Here is an 18781-nt window from a genome sequence, read left to right as displayed (position 1 = left end):
TTTTTTTTCTCCCTTTTGGTAACAGTCATGATACACACACGCGTAATCAAACGTGTTGAGATGTGGCACACATACACAGGCAGAGAGAGAGATAGAAATACAAAGCATTAGAGCAAGGGCAGATACAACTGATTAGTCAAACTGCCACCTCTCCACACCACCAACGCTAATGGTTGCCACGATAGTCAGAGATAAATATGTCCAATCAGAGAAAATCACCGGCCAGGCTGAAGAGGCAGGTGAACTAATGACAAGGATGGAACAGAACGATGAAATTCTCTCACCGAGGCTGACAGTCATTTGGCAGGAGTGAAAACAAGTGTTTTTCTCGCACATCAGGTGGGAGCAAATGACACCCACAGCCTCTCTCTCTCTCTCTCTCTCTCTCTCTCTCGTTCACCCCTCTATCAGTCTCGCTCCAAACCGTCTCTCGTTCTCTCTCCAACTCCATTTGCCACTTTTCTGTAACGGAAGCTCGGAATGATAGAGAAGAGATCAAATAAATGTAAATACGAGTAAAGTAGAGGGAAGAATAGCCTAACACCACTTTGCTCTTCGAAAATGAAATTTTGGGTTTGAATGAATATGAAGGCTTGAGCGGAAAAGCACGCAACTGAGGGAGAGCAACTACTGTACGCCTGCTCTCTGTCCATTAAATCAGAGGAACTATTTTACTGAAAATGATTTATTGAATAAGCCGTTTTTATGATCAGCACTACAGTAGATCCTCGCCAAAATACGTAACTGATCCACGGCGAGAGACCTGCCAACTTTGAAAAAAGTATGGGAGTACACCTTATGTCAACAAAACGGACTTGAGGGAAACAAAACTGTGAGTGTGGTTCAAAATACTCTTCTTCATCTTTTGCTTTCCGTCAGGCTTTTTACTAACTTTACAGTGACAAATCATACCAACATGCCATGATGTCAAGAGTGCATACATGTATGTACTGGCAGACGTTTGAAATGAATACAAATCTGATACATTATGAGGTTGAATATTGCTTTTTCTCCATAATCGCATAAAGTTTCTGGGATAAAGATGCAATACAAGAATCAGAGGAATAATGAAGTTTATCATCAGGCAGTAGAAATATATACTGTGTATATACATCACACATACAATTCTAAAGGGAAACATCCATAGTTACAATGTAGTGAGAATTTAGCAGTTGAAAACTCAGCGACAGTACTCTTCTTCATCATTAGGACTGTGGGTGCGGTATCATAATCAAAGCAGTGTGTGTGTGTGTGTGTGGTAACATAATTTAATCAATGTGTATGTGGTAACACAATCAACTCACTGTGTGTGTGGTAACATAATCAAACAAATCAACAACTGTCATCATATCAGCCTCAAATATTGCTCACTTCTGATTGGTGTTTGGGTGAATGTGACATCATAATTTTTCTGGAATTCCATCTGCATCGAACCGGCGAGAAGAGAGAAAACAATGAGAGATAAAATAGAGAGGGGGGGTCACCAAGTCAAACATAAATGCTACCAGCAGACAACTGCACTTTACTTCACTCGGCAGTTTATTTTTGGGCAACCTGCCGAAAGGATTTAGAAATTAATCTTCAAACCAAATAATAGCCAGGGTATCAGTTGGGCTTTAATTGCCATCTCCCACTGTGAAGGGGGCCCTTTCATCACGGGATATGATCCATCTATGAAGTCCTCTTAAGCTAGAGGACCAGCACATTACTCAGGCCAACACATGCACCATAAACCTTCTGCTGAGTGAATTTATAATGGAAAAACAGAGCACAAGCGAAGAAGAAAATGCACTTAAGGGCACTTAATCACAGATGTGGCTCCTTGGTCTAAATCAGAAATGAATGAGGACAAACTCAAACTGTATGTGACCATCTATGTAGCGGTACTTTGCGAAAAGCCGAAGTGTGTGGAGGCATTAATGATGACCATCACACAGTAATCCATTTTTCTTCTTCCAGATTTAGCTTCTAGCGGCTCTTCAAATAATAATGATTCTAAGAAAAAGAACTTACCTAGGAGAGCGGGGGATGACCTACTGTATGAGACTCCAGCCCAGGGCAGCGACAGAGATCTTAACTCTCTGGGCTGCAGATGACCTTTGTTTTTCATGTTCTTTTCCCCTTTTTTTGCCATCCTCCTCTTTCCCCTCTATTTTCCCTGAATTTATGTCTTCTCTTGTTCCATCCTGCTGGTACAGGCTTTTATGGAAAATGAGCACACTGTTACATATCAAACAAAGGTCAGTATGTGTTAGTGGAATGCGTGTGTGTTGGTGTGTGTGTGTCCACATGAAAAATGGACTCATGTCAAATCATTGAGAAAGGTCAGTGTGACGTGTAGCTGAGCGATCACATATGACTACCTGCAAGGGCCCGGTACCTTAGGTGTCAACTAATACACATGACTGAATCAGATTAACAAGATCAATAATGCAAATTATTGGCAATGCGACATTTTATGAGCATCACAAATCAAGCCAAACAAGACCCATTTTGCATCCTACAATTAAGTCTTCATGTTTCACAACCCATCCTTGTATAGCACAGCACATAAATCCATTCCTCCATTCAAGTCAAGTCAGATTTTATTTATATGGCCTACAATCACAAATTTGCTTCAATGCTACAATCACTAGAGCAACAGAAAAAACAGACCCTAAAACATCAGGAAGAGCATACTGTATGAGAGGGGACTTAATTCATGCTGTGGATTTTTACAAATTAATTCATGAAAATGTTGATCTGGTAGGACATTGACCAGCGTCCAGGTTCTGCTAATTGATAGCTCCACAGTCTTCTGCCCGTAAACCACGTAGGCTATGTTGGTATTCCAGCAATTCTTGAAGATACAGAAACAGATCAACACCTCACAGTGATATTGTTTTCTACTCAGTAACTTGGTTGTGGGTCCACACTAGTCATTTTGTAGGTGTAACTACCTCTGATGACTGCTCTGTAAAATCGCATTACAGCTGAGGAATATGAGGCCATTTTGCAGAATTAAGCACACCCAATGGTGTAAACACCATTTCCTCATGATGTTTCCCAGATAGTTTCACTCCCACTCTGTACACACTGCTAAACAAATGCGAAGAGTGTTGTCATTAACACAAATCACTTGATTTAAAAATCATTGAAACTTTATGGGAACCTCTGGAGCGTCAAGCGCAATGCAGATTTACATCCTCCCCTCCATCCCTCAAGGAAATGGGAGGTTTCTGGCACAGAAGAAATGTCCCTGGACACAAATGATGCTGTAATTTAAGATGATACAAAATTACTAGTAATATGAGCGTCAGTAACAGCAGTAAAAAAACAAAAAACAAAAAAACAGCTACACTACTTCCCAGTCGCTGCTTGATATCTGAGCTATAGTTGTTTATTTCTCTTAGTTCATTAAGATTTGTATTTATCATGTCACTGACAGTTTCTATTTAGGTCATGAGGATTCACCCATTGTGCAGTCTCACACAATGTTGAAGAAACACAATATTCATGTCAGTGGAAAAACTTCCCATCTTCAATATGGGGCCTCACACCAGGAACAGTTGGAAAGCCCATCTCTTTAAAATGGAAGGCAACACACTGACAACAAAGCAATAAGGTTACCTTGGGGAAAAAGAGCTTTAGTTTGAAAGCCAAGGGTCCACCGCTGACACTTTTTGATGGAGCCAAGACAAACTGCTTTTATTGAAACATCAAAAAAAGGTTGAAAAGGAAATAATCTTGACATACGTGAGCTGAACGAGCATTAAAGACCACTGGCCAAATATCACAGTACTCAGCTGTTTATTTCCTGAAGAGAATGGGAAAAAACTGAAGTCTGAAACTTGCACCCTCGACATGAACCCTTTGGAGGGAGGTAGCTGAAGCAAAGATAAACGAACCGAGAGGCTGCTCGAGGTCTTCAACCTCGTTACGAGCCGGCCCTTCACATTCGCACAAAAACACAAACCTTGCACATTTAAAAGCAAAATGACGAACATATCTGCTCCGGAGCTGCGGACAAAGAGATACTGTGGTGCTTATGAGTATAAGAGACTTCACAAAGATAGGATGAATCAGTCCGACCCAGATTCATACAAAGGTGCAAATTGCACAGACTCACACAAACTAAGGAAACTAAATGGACATCCCAAGGGGCTCCTTGTTATGCTACTCCCGTTATATATATGAAAAGCATGAAACTAACTCCGTATTTAAATCCATCCATACACGACTGGTTTCAGTTCAGCGAAGGTGAGCTGTGTCTTGTATGCTCATCTACCAACTGTTTGAATTCTGCAGCTCATCTCTGGCTGGAGTCCAACTGTTATTTGGTGGGTAAAATTACTCAGTACAGGATATTCCTACACCTGTAGGCTCTTATTAGCCTTCAATCACACACTCCGCCTCTACATGCCCCATGTTTGGGGAGTGAAAAAAAAATACAGTGAGAAGGATAATTGATAACCCCCCAGGGCTGAAACAGCAGGTTGCTGAGGAATCAGTGCAAGTATACGAATGTGGTTTCATCATCCTTCGGCTCAAAAGAGATGAAAACAGGTGCCAAGCACAAGGAGGATGGTGTGTTTGATCATATGCAGTTAATGATCGAGGAAGAGGATGGAGCTCACCAAAGCACAAAACAAACCAATGGATGTGTAACAAAGGATAGAAACATCAGCCATTCACTGGCAGACCTGGATAAATATCACCCTATTCCTGATGTCAGAGAGACAGCAACCACCAGAACCTTTCAATGTAATGATCAGTTGTGTGTTTGTCATATCATATCATAGCAGCAGGGCATCAATGTAGCATTTTATCTTGTTCGTATCAATCAGTAAAGAGTGGGGATCCATCTGTATCTGTACACCTCAAGACATTTTCAGTTGGCACAGAGGTCGCTGTAGTGGCTGCAATCAACTTAAAATAGACAACACTGACTTACAGTAAGTGTTGTTCCGCCAGTAAGCTCCCTTACAACAACAACTAAAAATTCAGTGTCATCACCACTTGGGGTCAATTATCTGTCGCTCTTTTTCATGAATGTAGAAGGAAGCTAAGTGGCGTTGGAGCTATTTATATAAGAAGATCATTATTAATACAGTACCAAATGTTAAACTCTGACTCTGGTCAATTTCTCAAACGGTCATTAATGAGCACAATAACAGACTGATCCCTTGTATTAAACTAAAATGGCACTCAGTAAAATCTGCCACTGCCAAAAGTTCCTGGACATGTCTGTCAGATTTTTATCTCAGTTGTTATTTGGATTTCATACATTTAGGAAATTGTTTAATTAATCAAACAATTATTATTTTTAAAAAAGCAACTAACAAACTAAACTAAACTAAATTTAACACATGTAAACTAAACTAAACTGAACTACCCTGCAGGCTAAGCAACACTATACTGTAGTATAAGTCTATGCACAGACAGTAGTGTTACTGTTTCGGGCAGTTCAGCGCTTCAAACATTGATGTCTGTATTTTACATTGTTCCTCATACATCATTTGCTCATGCCAACCTACTTTTACCTTCCCACTTCTCCACCCCTCTTTCCTCTCCATCACACTCACACTCCTTTCAGTCCGGTCTCTCTGACTTCTTCGCTCTATGGCACTATGATAGAGTAGGGATGTCTGTGGAGAGGTATGACAGTTGATCGTTGGCTGTCACACAGACTGATGTCCATCTCTGCCAACTCAGTCAGTTGTGACAGCTTAACAATGGACATCTCAATGTCCAAACACCCCCGGCACGCCTTCGTGTATACATATGCAGACTTACCACACGGTGATCAAGAGCGATAGACAGACAGGAAAATAGACAACTCCCCCCATGGGTAAACACAAAAATACATACTCTGCTGCACAGACAGATTGGTTCTTTTGAATCTGTTCCGCTGGTTAATGCAATGAGAGCACACATAAGACTGTTACACTGAAATGGAAGGTAACTCTGCTTCGAACAAAACATGCCAGGTTTTTGAAGGTTTGTTATAAAGTTAACTCCCTTATTAAACTCAAACTAAGGCATTTGGTTTTCTGGTTTTAGTGTTGTTTTTAAGAATAGCCAAGCAAACACCCCAACCACCAAAAGAGAGAAAAACATTCCTCTAAAGTTGAGTTAAGAATTCAGAGTCAAAGAAAAAACAATGCCCTCGCTACCTTAGTCTGTCTTGGTTGTGAAAGCCAGACTAAACAACTAAGAACCTTCTGTCTCTGGTGTTTCCAAACAGGCAACACCAGTTTTACTTGAGCACACTAGAATCCAGGATGTTTTTGTTTCCCTTTGCACAAAATTCTCTGAGCTTACTGTAATACCATCAACCATTTCATTGTTCTCTGCAGCTATGGAATGGTTTTGTTTGCTTTCAAGAAACACCAAAAAAAATTGTATTTCATTCAATTTGGATGCACCGTACAAAAATTAGACTACATTGTGAAGAATTAAAATTAAGACTACACAGTGAAGAAAAGAACAGTTGAATCTTATGACAAGGCCCAGTTTGTTCTGGAGCTTTCAACTGTATCATACGGTCTTCTTCTGAGGTTGGTGTCTGCCCAATCATAAACTGAGGATGTTCAGAATTCATTTCCATTTTATAAGAACTTAAGTGAAGTTAAACAAACTTCACCTGATGAGGAAGACCATGTGATGGATGAAAACCTCCATAACTTCTAGTAAAAGGACTTTGAGATGAGATTATTCTGTCTAAAATTTGCCCAAAGTCTTGCCATTGAAGTCTTGCACTGCCCATGGCTGATAAACCTACTGTAAGTGTGTGTCTGTTTTTAAACCGGCTTACACAAGCAAGTAAACCTACCTAAAAAAAACTCATTAAAAGTGCATACTGGTAGGATATTGAATATAAAGGCTTACGAGACAAATAAATGACCGTGGTGTTGGTTTAATTTTGAAGTTCTCCACAAGGCAGGTATCTGGAAAGGTGTTTTTTCTTTTTCATTCACAGTGTTTACAGTTGGACAGGGGTTTGGTAGCCTTCCTACAAGCTCAGCTTCTTCAATAATAGATGCCTGTAATACATTACTGTTCTATCTTCAGCTAGGGGGCTGTGAGCCAGTGGTTGAGATGGCTTGTGGAGGGTTATTCATAGACGACGTGCACACACGCAAACACACATGCGTGCATGCGCGCACTTCCCATTTCGCCCATGCAATCCTGCTCTCTCTCTTCTCCCAGCTGCCCTATTAAACTGAAGAATCTCGGAAAGTGAAATGAAACTAGTAAATCTTGACTGCTTTTATGATTGACTTGATATGATTTGTATTATAATTTGTACCCAGTGCTCCTTCCTTCTCTCCCTCTGCCTCCAACCAACGCACTCCCTATCCCCTTCTCACATCCTTTCATTACTTAGATTGGCTCTTGAGAAATAGGCCATGGGGTCCTCACAACACATGCATGTCCATATGTATACAACATGTATATGCAAAGAAGGTCCCAAGTGTGCACAAGTACTCATACCCATAACATTTATAACCTCCCTGTCCCTTAGAAAGATATACTGTACAAGCAAGCTGAGGGAGCATCCAACTTTTACCTCAGTGGACCAGGGGCAAAAGCACAAGTCAAAGGTGGAGATGAGATAAACTGTTATAGAAGAAAACGGAGCTCTCTGACAATCCAATCAGACCCTACTCCACCCCCCCCCCCCCAAAAATAAAATAAAAAGGAGCAGGTTGTGCTCATAAATGAATGTATGAGAAAGCCTGGAGAGATAACCAATGGGCATAAGGACCTCAGAGGGCCACAGAGAATCATTATATTGACTAAGTGATGGACTAACTGACAGACTGACTGACAGACTGATGGAGTGACTGTCTGAACGGAGCCTTTGAAATGCAGCCAGTTTGAAGTTTGAAGTCTCAGTGTCTTGAACAGACAAAAGGCGAGAGAGGGCAGCTTATCCAACTACAGACCCTTTAGCCCTCTGTGACTCCATCAAAAGATATGATAACAGCATCTTCAAATTTCTTCTCTGCCGGCTGATGTGCCCTTGGGCAACACTTTCCTCACTGTTCTGAGCTCTGTTTGTGAGTGCATCTGGCGAAAAGGGCCAAGTTGTAAGTGTTGGCCAGGTCTTTCTACTTAACACTCAGATCAGGGTCTGAACACCTGCAATATCCCCTTCTCTGAAAATTACTTTTTTCTTGTGACACTTTGCCAATGAGAACTCAAAAAGGCCGGCCTTATCTGTGGAACAGCAGAGCGCAGACCCTTCCCTCAGTAGCCTTTTGAACTTTGCTTTGAAGATAGCATAGTTTGTGTACCAGCGGTTTACACAAACAGCGCTGTGAATGACACTATTACGTTCAGAGACAGAGCACAAGTGCTAGAGAGTGCCCTCTCCTTTCTCCGTCATGGTCGTTGTGAGTTAGAATCCAGGTCTCTCGGCCATCGTCGTCCTCTCTGTCTGCTGTCTTTCCAACCTCTAACCACTATGTTCCCCAGCACAGCAAAAAATAATCTTAGAAAAAAAAAGGAATCCAGTCTCTCAGGTCCTTTTCTGCAGCGAGAACCAACTTTGGCCAAGCTTCTGACACAGCCATGGAAGGGCCTGCAGCCACAAATCTGTCTCCAAAGCCAAATGACTCACAGAGGCCCGGGCCCAGTTACCTGCTGGGGCCCCATGCCTGTCCCAGTTGCTGACCACAGGAACACACATGTACATACTTTAACACGAGGACACAGGCAGAGTGACAAATACACACCTGCTACTCCGCACACTGGCACACACACTGGCACACGTGTGAACACACACACACACACAAACACGCGTGTTTCCAGTCTCCTGTGGATGGAATGAGTTCGTTCAACAAACTTTGCTGCCAATATCAGCTCTTTTTAACAGAGTAGGAGCAAATCATTCAGTCTATATTCTGTGGTGAGAGGCCAAGGCAAACTGGGCCTGTGGGCGTACTGGAATAGGAGCTGCTGGCACCACAGAGAGGAGAGGAGAGGAGAGGAGAGGAGAGGAGAGGAGAGGAGAGGAGAGGAGAGGAGAGGAGAGGAGAGGAGAGGAGAGGAGAGGAGAGGAGAGGAGAGGAGGGGAGAGGAGGGTGTGGCATGGGAAGCACATTAACTCTATCTGTATGGTAATGCTATTACCTCCCATCTGATCAGCATGGTCCCCTCCACACTCCCTGGCTACCTCCTAGCTTTCATTAGCAACATGAATTATGGATCTCCCTTTGCATCTAAATGCTAAGCATTATGCCATTTGTCATGCAGTTTTCCACATTCTTCTCTCTCTTTCTCTCCTGTCTCTCCCATCTACCTCCACTTCACTCCACCGGTCTTTCCCAGAGCTGCCACACAGTACGATCATTGCAGAACTATTAGGGGGTTGTGCTGAGCAAATTTCCATACCATCATATGCCCCTTGAGATACTGATAGTGAGGAATAATGCTGATTCCGTATGCAGCCAGACACACACATATATCTAACATACCAAAACTAAGATTTCTAGCTGCAGGATGTGACAGCAGCAAGAAGTGTCAGGGTGAAGTTGGAAAGGAGGGCTGGATGAACAAATTAAGGAGATTCTATGGACAGAAATAATGAAAAAAGAGCGAGGAAGTGCGTGGAGACAAGGGAAGAGATATGGACTGAGTGGGGAAAAGAGCCAGTGGAGGAGGACGAGAGGGAGGAAAGATTGAGTTTGCTTGTTTCATGCTGCTAGGAGTGAAGCCACATCAATAAGCCCGGTGCGGTGCAGGTTTTTAGAGGATACATCAGTGGAGCAACTGAAACTGAACACTGTGTAATAACAGCTCACTAAAAACATTACAGCCACTCATAAAGAGCCCAAACTCGCTTTAATAGCTGCTGAGATGTTTCCTTTGGCCTAACTCGGGAGGAAAGGGGGCACATTAGAGCACACAGAGAAAAAAAAAAGAGGCAGGTCTGTGTGAGCACTAATACAGGTCAACGCATCTGTCCTCAGCTAGATGATCCGTATGACTTTTCTGTAAAACCGAAAACCGAGTTCGTCTATCCGTCCTTTTCGTTGATGGAGTCACAAATAGCCCAGCTGCAGTTGGGTGAATGACATCAACCTCTCATTCGCCGTTTTTACGAGCGTCCTCTGACCAGCGTGAGAAACCATCGTACTCTAACCTCATGAAGGTAGGGCCCAAAAGATGTACAAATGCAGAAATGTGAAAACACACACACATACACACTTTAGCAGAGGGGGGAGGAGGATACACCAGATACACAGTTAAGTGCACACACACAACACAGACAAACAGCATAGAGCAGCAGCACTAGCCCAGACCGCACATACTTTCCCATGCTGATGGTGGAGTCACCGAGTTTTACAAGTTGAGCTTCTCCTCCTCGCCGCATTTCTGGGTAAAACACACAAAATCTTTTTTGGAAACACACACCAAAGCGGCCTTTTAACTGATGATTCAAATTGTTATGGTTGGAATGTGAACTGAGAGCAAACACACATCACAGAGAACATTAGCTCTCACCCACTGCGTCTTTTTTCCTCTCCAATTTGAAAAAAAAAAAAAAAAAAAATCATCAGATTGCAACAGCAGGAGAGGGTCAACTCAAAGGCAAGAAATGTGCACACACAAAGCACGTGAGAGACAGACAAGAGGTGTGTTTCCGGCTGAATGTGGAGAAAACTTTAGAGCCATCCCCTCCGGGCAAATTATAGATATTACGCATCCGTGTGAGTTGAATATGCTTCAACTTCGTGCTCGACCTGTGCTTGTCACATGAACACAGAGACAAAGAGAGGCAACAGGAGGTAATCTGAAGCGACTCTGACTGTGAGCCCAAGCATAGACAGACACAGGCATGCTCCACAATCCAGAAGTACACTGTAGCACCAGCTAATATCTGTCGAAAAACTGCCACCTCAATTGACTGTTGCTGTTCCACCGGGAACTGCATAACACACAGGGCAAAAATGTGTCTAAATGCAAAATGAAGGGCAGACCTGGCTGATCGTTCATGTGCAGGAGAGGTGCAAAATATCCTATCAAGAGTCTTTAATTTATTCTGAAAAATAACTGGTCGAGGATGTGCGGATGCTCCGTTCTGCACTTTCTGGATTTTTAGCATTTTTCTGCACTTTGTTACCTGGAGCAGATTTTGCCTCTGTGGCCATGACTATCATGATCGACTTCATAATAATGGGTGATGAATTCTCGTGTTTCTCACAGTTCGCCTGTGAAGAGTTTGCCGATGCCCAGATCAGCTCTAAGACCCTGAGATTCAGCCGTTATTATTAGTTTGTTTAATCATTTCCACATATACTGCACTTTAATAGGGGATGCAGCACTGCAAATAAACATCCTCATTATCCAGACTGAGCATTAAGATTTAAAAAAAATAAATAAAAAATACAGCAAAATGTCACTTTATTATTTGTCATCATATGTCAGGATGTTGTAGCGAGAACGTCTAATGTGTCAGGGAGAATAGACAAAGTATACAAAGCTGCTCTGAGAGCTACCTGCTGGAGTTTTAACAATTATCCAGACACTCACACCGGAAGCCTGTTATCAACACTGCTAATCTGTCCGCCACGGATACAACATGCAGAGAGGGAGAAAGGGAGAGGGGGAGAAGAAAAGACAAGAAAAGGCAGGCAAGTACTGTAGAGCAAGATCTTTCAGGAAGCAGATGAGGTGGACAATCCTTTCTCTAACCTTTAAAATGCACTTTTCAAACCAAACCAAGTCCTCACATCATTAGATTCCATTTGATCCATCAGCACTTGGCTCTTGGAGTAAATCAACTCCTGATGCCATTTTAGCCGCGGTGGGGTCACTTTGTGTGAATGAGTAAGGGAAGTGTGACAACACGGTGAACCGAGGCAGCCCGAGGTGTTACTGCAAGGCTGTGTGTAACAGAGTTAGTGCGTCACTTGTCTTCCTGCTGCAAAAAACAAAAAAACAGCTCAGTGTTATCAAAGCTACAGTAAAATGTCTCTGTTTATAGGACCAGTCCGCACATAAAAATAAAAAAAGGGCAAATCAAAGGGGATTTCCTGTGCGCTGCATTGCATTTTGAGTGATACTTAGGCTTCACGTCACTTGCTCCGAGTGGTGAATTTATGCATAATTTATGGGATGACACTTCATGACGTGGGATTACACTCAGTTTTGATGGGGATTCCCTGGGAGCTTCCCTGGATCCTGTCACCGAGGCACTCGTGAGCGGGAGAGAGAAAGATAGAGAGACTGAAAGACATAGACCTTTACGTCTAGCGTCTGCATCAACGTCTCTCCTGCTCTTTACTCCCAGAGGAGCTGGCTAAAAGATAGACAGGGATATGGGCTCTTTTTTCGCTTTCATCTTTTGATAATCCCATCCCTTTTTTTGTGTTTGATGTTCCTCTCTATGCTCTTTGAACAAATCCCCTGTCCCTGCCCCCCTAATCGTATTACCTCCTAAGGTGTAGTGCACTCTGGGTAACTGGACCTCATCAGTGCCAGCGCACTACTCCACCACGCACCAATACTGGCTGCCAGAAAAAACATGTATGCATATAGTCACACACACACAGACAAATGTAAACAAATACAGGCACACAAGCTTAACAGGGGCAGCAATAGAAGCCATCTTGCGATCTCCACTTTAGATGAACGATTGTGGTCGCTAAAATGCCAACAGGAGCAGCATCACACCTGACTACAGCAGTGTATGACCTCACTACATTTGACTAAGCCAACAGAGTCCAGGGAAAGGAAACATTTATTTCTCTGTCTGTCTTGCTGTTTCTACGCACAACAGTCATAAAAAAATGAATAAAAGAGGATGAAAGCACAGAAAGAATGGGAGAAAGAGGTAGAGTGAGAGAAATAAGAGGAGGCGATATTAAGCCAAAGCTGGGGGAGAAGAGTGGGTGGCGTCCAAAAGCTATTAAACCTGTTCTTCATGTGGAGCCAACAAACATAAGTGAGGTATAAAATATGAACCCTATCAGACCAGGGCCAGAGAGAAAGGAGCACGTTAAAAGAGAGGAAAGGAAGAAAGGGATGTGAAGAGAAAGCGGTGGAGAAAGTGGACTGAGTTATTCTTTCCTTAGCGGAGCTAAAATGTTTCAAAATGCTGTGCATAGTGCCAGAAAATACCTGCAAGATCAAAGCTTAAGTAAGCACAGGTTTGAGAGAGAAAAAGAATAATGAGTGTAGGGAGTGAAAAGGGAATTAATGTATTTCTTACCTGGATTTGAAGCAGCAACATCAGCAGCCACATGGAAAAGAAAGAGAGAGAGGTTGATTTTAATGTTCATACGAACTGGAAAATGTATAAATATTCAAGGGTAAGGTGCATGTGATGTGTCAATGCATTTTTCCAGCCTCCCAGCCTGACTGTCTATTTGTAATCCTTTCCTTTCCTTGTTGCTGTACATAAACACAATTATAGAAATTTCCCTAATTTGAAGTTTATATCAAATCCGGTGATTCAAAATTTGATTGCAACAGTTTGTGTTATAACGTTAAAACAGAGCAAGAGCCAAACATTTATTGTGTAGATATGTAGAGAAGAAGTTGTTTCTCAAAAATGAGTTCAAAGCAATAAACATACTATTCGTCAGAGACGCTTTAACTGAATTTTCCAGTCGTCAGTGTTTTATGTGTAGGTGTATGCTGTGTTCAGTGACTCACACTGCAAGGAGAACCTCAGTTTGTGGCTTAATACTGAACAGAAAAGGCTGAAGTCAACTCCAACAAGAATATGCATAATAATGAGACAATAATAGTCTGCTTCCATTCAAATTGTATTTTATGTAAGTCCTGACAACAAAGTCAGACGTTGCTGCCTCCTAAAACTGAGTCTGACACGTGGACACTGTCTGTATTTCACTTGTTTGTTGACACATTAGGAGAAAACCAAATTAAGTCCTGAGCTATCTCAATGTATAACATTATTTTACTCTGCGAAGTAACATAAATGTGCCATCATGATGACTAATTCATAGGAACATATTAATGAGAACCTCCTACAGGTACAGTACAGTGAAAGGTTGAGATATAAACAACTAATTAGAGGAGGTTCAGGATGTCACCCTAATTGCTGCTTTAGTGCAGACGGAGCCACCACCTCTCTGCTTTTCAAAACATTTTAAAACCAGAACATGTTAACGACCGATGTGACCTGCGCTGCCCGGCTGCAGCAGAGACGGGAAATAGACGAGGCAGAGCCGCCAATGAGACCAGACTAAATCAAAAACTTCTCACAAGCATGGTAAGAGGTTGATGAACAACAGGGGCAAGGTGCAAGATGTCAAAACTATAAACAGCAAATCATGCCGGTGACAGCTAAGAAGGTACGAGGCATAGAAACTACTGAAGCACACAAACAGGCAAAAAAAAAACACACACACAACCTCCTATCACCACGGTGAGGCAAGCACATGCACACACGGAGAGGCAAACACGCACGCTAACACAGATGCAAACACACAACAACTCTCAGTTGGCTTTCAAAACAAAGGTATTAATCATCATCACACACATACACACAAGCGAAGAACACGGGTGGGCCGGGGTTGGTGCGCCTGCGGGACTTGTCAAAGAGACACACTGACACCTAAGCCCAGCCTTTACTGCGGCTGTCATAGCAACCAAGGTCAAGTGGTATAAAGCTCTATGCCAGTGTGTGCATGTGTGCATACGTGTGTGTGTGTGTGTGTGTGTGTGTGGGTGCACGTGTGCGCGAGAAGGAAGTGTAGCACGCTCCCAGAAGAACTGGTGTAAAATAATGAGGTAGTCGCTGTCAGGATAGAGTAGGGAGACAACACAAATCCCTCAGCTGTGCAGCACGGCGCTACCTGTCCAGACCTACAAGCAGCAACACACCTAAATATTTCACCAGACAAAGACTATGTGGAGTAACAATTAGACAGACACCTGCAAAAAATGCTCCACAAACTAGTCCAAGCTTCCAGTTAGTTGTTATACACACACTGCTGCTGTTACCGTGTCATTATCATTCCCAACAATTAGAAATACAACAACTGAATCATATTTGAGGACTACAGAGCAAAGGGATAAAATAATGAATGCAAATTCAGGTCTTCCCCAGGATCCAGTTAAAGCGAGGTGATATACTCAGATCCAAAAGCATCTCACCTCATGATCAAATCATCCAGTAGATTAAAACCTAAATACACACACCCATTAAGAATATAAGAGAAGGCTGTGTGAAATAGCACCTCAACATTTTACCCGGATGGTGAAGGTTTTATTTCATTTTATTTATCATAAGTGTAATCATTTTTATGATGTTTGCGGGGGTGGTCTTGTTGCTGGCGAGCCGGCCTGCCTTCGCTATAAAACACTGTGGGTACCTGAACGGAGTAATGATTCACTTTAGTTTACCCAAGTTGTGCATTGGAACTGCAGGTGATGTAGGGTTTGTTTGATGTTTTGTTGGTGACTTGGTGGTTAGTGAATCTTTCATTGCCTCACCCCAGCCCACCAAAGCAATCCAAATGTATCCGACACTATCTTATACTGATTAAAAATGTGCAAATTCAACGAGTCTCTCCTGGTAATGATATGCAACAAAGGACTTGCAGTAAGACCCAAGGCCTTAATTCACCATGACATCTCACTTTCTATTAAGTTTTAAATGCAACCAGTCCATCTATCCAAAACTAGTTGGATTGAAAGTTTAACTTGTTGACCTTCAGGTTCTTTTGTTTTTCTTTTAGTTTTAACCTTTCATAAGTTGTACTACAAGGCAGAGAGACCAAAAGCAAAAACCTTGTAAAAACTGATATTAAACGGCATTCTAACCTTCCAGTCAAGAACAATCCTTCACAAAAGGAAACCAATTCCGACATTCTTCATGCAAAGGATGAACACAAAGTGAATAGTGACTTTTGTGCAGAGGATTTTGAAGAGGGAGCTTTTGAAGTGCAACTTGTTGGTTTGAAGTTCGGCACTCTCTTCCATCTAGTTCAATTTATTCTTGCCTCAGTCACTGTGGCATCAGTATCTCGACTCCAAACACAGCACCTGTCACAACTATTGTAATCTTCAGTGGAGTGGTGTCACTCCGAACGCAATCTGTCACAATCCACTGAAGAGGTGCAAAAATACAAAATAACATTTTTCTGTTCTCATACATGATTAAAAACACAAGCCAAGGGCCGTCATTAGAAGCACAGTCTGTCGACAATTTTTACAGGCTGTGTTTCTGGATACAAACACATGTCGTTTGAATTGAACAATAACTTCAAAAACACTTTGAAAATCTCACAAAACATGTGCACACAACACAAGTCATATACTCACATGTTCTGACAGATACTCAGCACTCACACTAACACAAGAAAATAAAGAGATTCATATTAATGCCAATGCAGATACACTGCACATACAAATATGTAACTCATGAGATCTCACAATCAAATAAACACAACTGTGTCTGAGCGCTGACTTATTCAGTAGATCCAGACCAGTGACTTTGATCCTATTGGCTGCAGATCAGCATCTTTTTGTGGTTCAGTAATTCTCCAAGGCCTTGCAAAACAATATCAAATGACTCAACAAACACTCATGATAAATTAAGGCATCTTGACTTGGACTCAAGTTTAGACCAAAGCTTATATGGACTCACATATAACTGGCAACTGTCCTTTTTAAACCTTGCCAGGGTCATTCACGGGGTTCTCCAGGGTTCAATATTGGGTCCACACCTCTTCTCCATTTATTTGCTTCCATTATGTCAAATTGCCTAAAATTCTGTGGACATGTTCACTGTATTTCTGTTGACACATAGTTTTACTAAATGACCTTTATGTCTTATTTTTGTGTTGTCTGAGCAAACAGTAACAGTCATTTCCTCAGAAAAACAGGCCCACATGCCTCACTTGCACAGAGGAACGTCAAAGGTTCTGCTCACAGAACCTCTGGAAATGCTGCAAACAAAAAAACAGAATACATGTGGATAAAATGATACAATAACAATTTGATCATGTCAGGCAGGAGTAACATTGACATCTCTCTTTTTTCTCTTCCTTTTCCATCTTTTTCATGCTTTCGCCATCTCTCCTCTTCTTCTCAATCTCTCTCGCCCTTTTGTGTCTCTCCGTCTTCCATTCTGTATCTGCATTACATATCCAGTGTCTCCGTCTGTCTTTCCCTGCTGTGTTAATTGCACGAACTGGAGACAAATCTGACCTTTTCAGTGTAATCATCCCTTTGGCTCCATCAGATCTACACCCTGGGCCCAATCACCACACACACACACACACACACACACACACACACACACTTTTACCACTTCACAGCGGTTTGGCATTGCACATGGGTCGTAAAGCATATTCAACACATGGAGAGGAATGCCTGCTATGAATTACAATGACAGGGTTTCTGCGACTGGTGGTGTTCATTTTCAGATGATAAAATCAGTTAGCAGGGATGACATCTGCTCTCTTATTATGTGCATTGGCAGGTGCTAGTATGGACTCAAAGTTGCACTGTGAAGCAAAGGTAGGAAAAACCAGTGGATTCTCATCTTCCAACAAAAACTTTAAAGGCCCAAAATGCGGGCCTGCAAATGAAATTTCTGGGAGAGAAAGATGAATTCTGCATTACCATTATTTCTGACTGTCTGTCAAAACTTGTTTGATTGAGAAAGAAAAGACACTTGGCCTGTAGAAAGAGCAAGAACTGAGGGACAGATCAAGTTAAGAAGAGAAAAGGACAAGGACACATCTACTGACGTGCCTGGGAAAAGACTGGTGACATGGACAATATTATCCTTCCACTCACATTACCTCACACTAACAGTGATTAGATTTACAGCACACACACACACACACACACAGGTCACTGATGGACAAATGCACATGCTCACTGGAAGGCCAACAGACATTCACATTCATGCATCAACACGCACACACAAACTGCCGAGTAAACACACACAAGCGACGCACTCACACGTACACACATCCCATCAATTAGGAGAGAGCCATCCAGTGATCAGTAAAAGCTGACTTCCAGCCATTAGCCGAGACAGCATGTTGATGATTGTGGCCGCTTTCCTCCCTTAACTCAACCTTTCTTTTTCATTCTGTCTTTTTTAAGAGGGGGGCCAAATAATTAATAACTGGTATCATTCCAATAAAGCCATTAGCAGTCACTACATTTGTCCGTTCTCTCCGTCCTCTCCCCCTCTCGCTCTCTGTTTCCCTCCCTTTGCTTCCCACCGTCTCTCTTTCTTTCTTTGATAGATGAACATGGTTGAAAGCAGCTGTAATACAGAATTGCTTTTAGGCAAAAAAAAAAAAAAAGAAAAGAAAAGAGAAAAGAAACAGTAAAACACTCCGTATTGAAGAAAAAAAAAAAACAGGCCCGCTGCCACAACAAAGTAAACCAGCAAACCAACAACAACAGCACATCGATGCTGGAGTCCTTCTGTGCCCTCGAACTCTGGATGTTGCCATAATCAACCATTCCTATTTGGAATTCCCTGCTTCCTCTCTGTAGCCATACTGGTGCTTAACACTGGCAAAGCTACTTGAAAAAAATGTCAAACTAATAATGAATGAATCGGTTCATCCCAGTTTCTTTCCATAAAATTAGCCAGAGACCTTTATTGCATGTTAAAACCCTCTCTCTTTCTCTCTCTCTACCATGTCTCTTGTTTGAATCTTAACCATCGTTATGCAATAAAAGGCAAAAAAAAAAGTAGAAAACTAAGTAGAAAAAAAACTGTTCTTGCTTTGCCTTTGATAATAAGATAATTATATATCTGTTTAGCTATTTTACAGCCATTAAATGG

At 42.0% G+C, this 18781-nt stretch overlaps 1 protein-coding gene across 2 annotated transcripts in view; it reads right to left on the bottom strand.

Moving 5' to 3' along the window:
• Nucleotides 1-18781, bottom strand: part of fbxl17 (F-box and leucine-rich repeat protein 17) — a 216586-nt gene that overhangs the window by 89871 nt on the left and 107934 nt on the right. The window contains exon 9 of one of the 2 annotated variants that reach the window (XM_085786477.1): nt 17104-17218. The exons of the other annotated variant lie outside the window; for it this stretch is intronic. Coding sequence (XP_085642603.1) covers nt 17212-17218 — 7 coding nt within the window. The 3' untranslated portion in view covers nt 17104-17211. Of the gene's footprint in view, nt 1-17103; nt 17219-18781 lie in introns of those variants that run through there. 2 annotated transcript variants of the gene reach the window in all.

This window comes from Trachurus japonicus, chromosome 9 (assembly GCF_045865225.1).
Source record: "Trachurus japonicus isolate A0001 chromosome 9, Traja_1.0".
Taxonomy (NCBI): domain Eukaryota; kingdom Metazoa; phylum Chordata; class Actinopteri; order Carangiformes; family Carangidae; genus Trachurus; species Trachurus japonicus.
The sequence above is the reverse complement of the archived record's forward strand: the minus strand, read 5'-3'. Positions and strand labels throughout refer to the sequence as shown.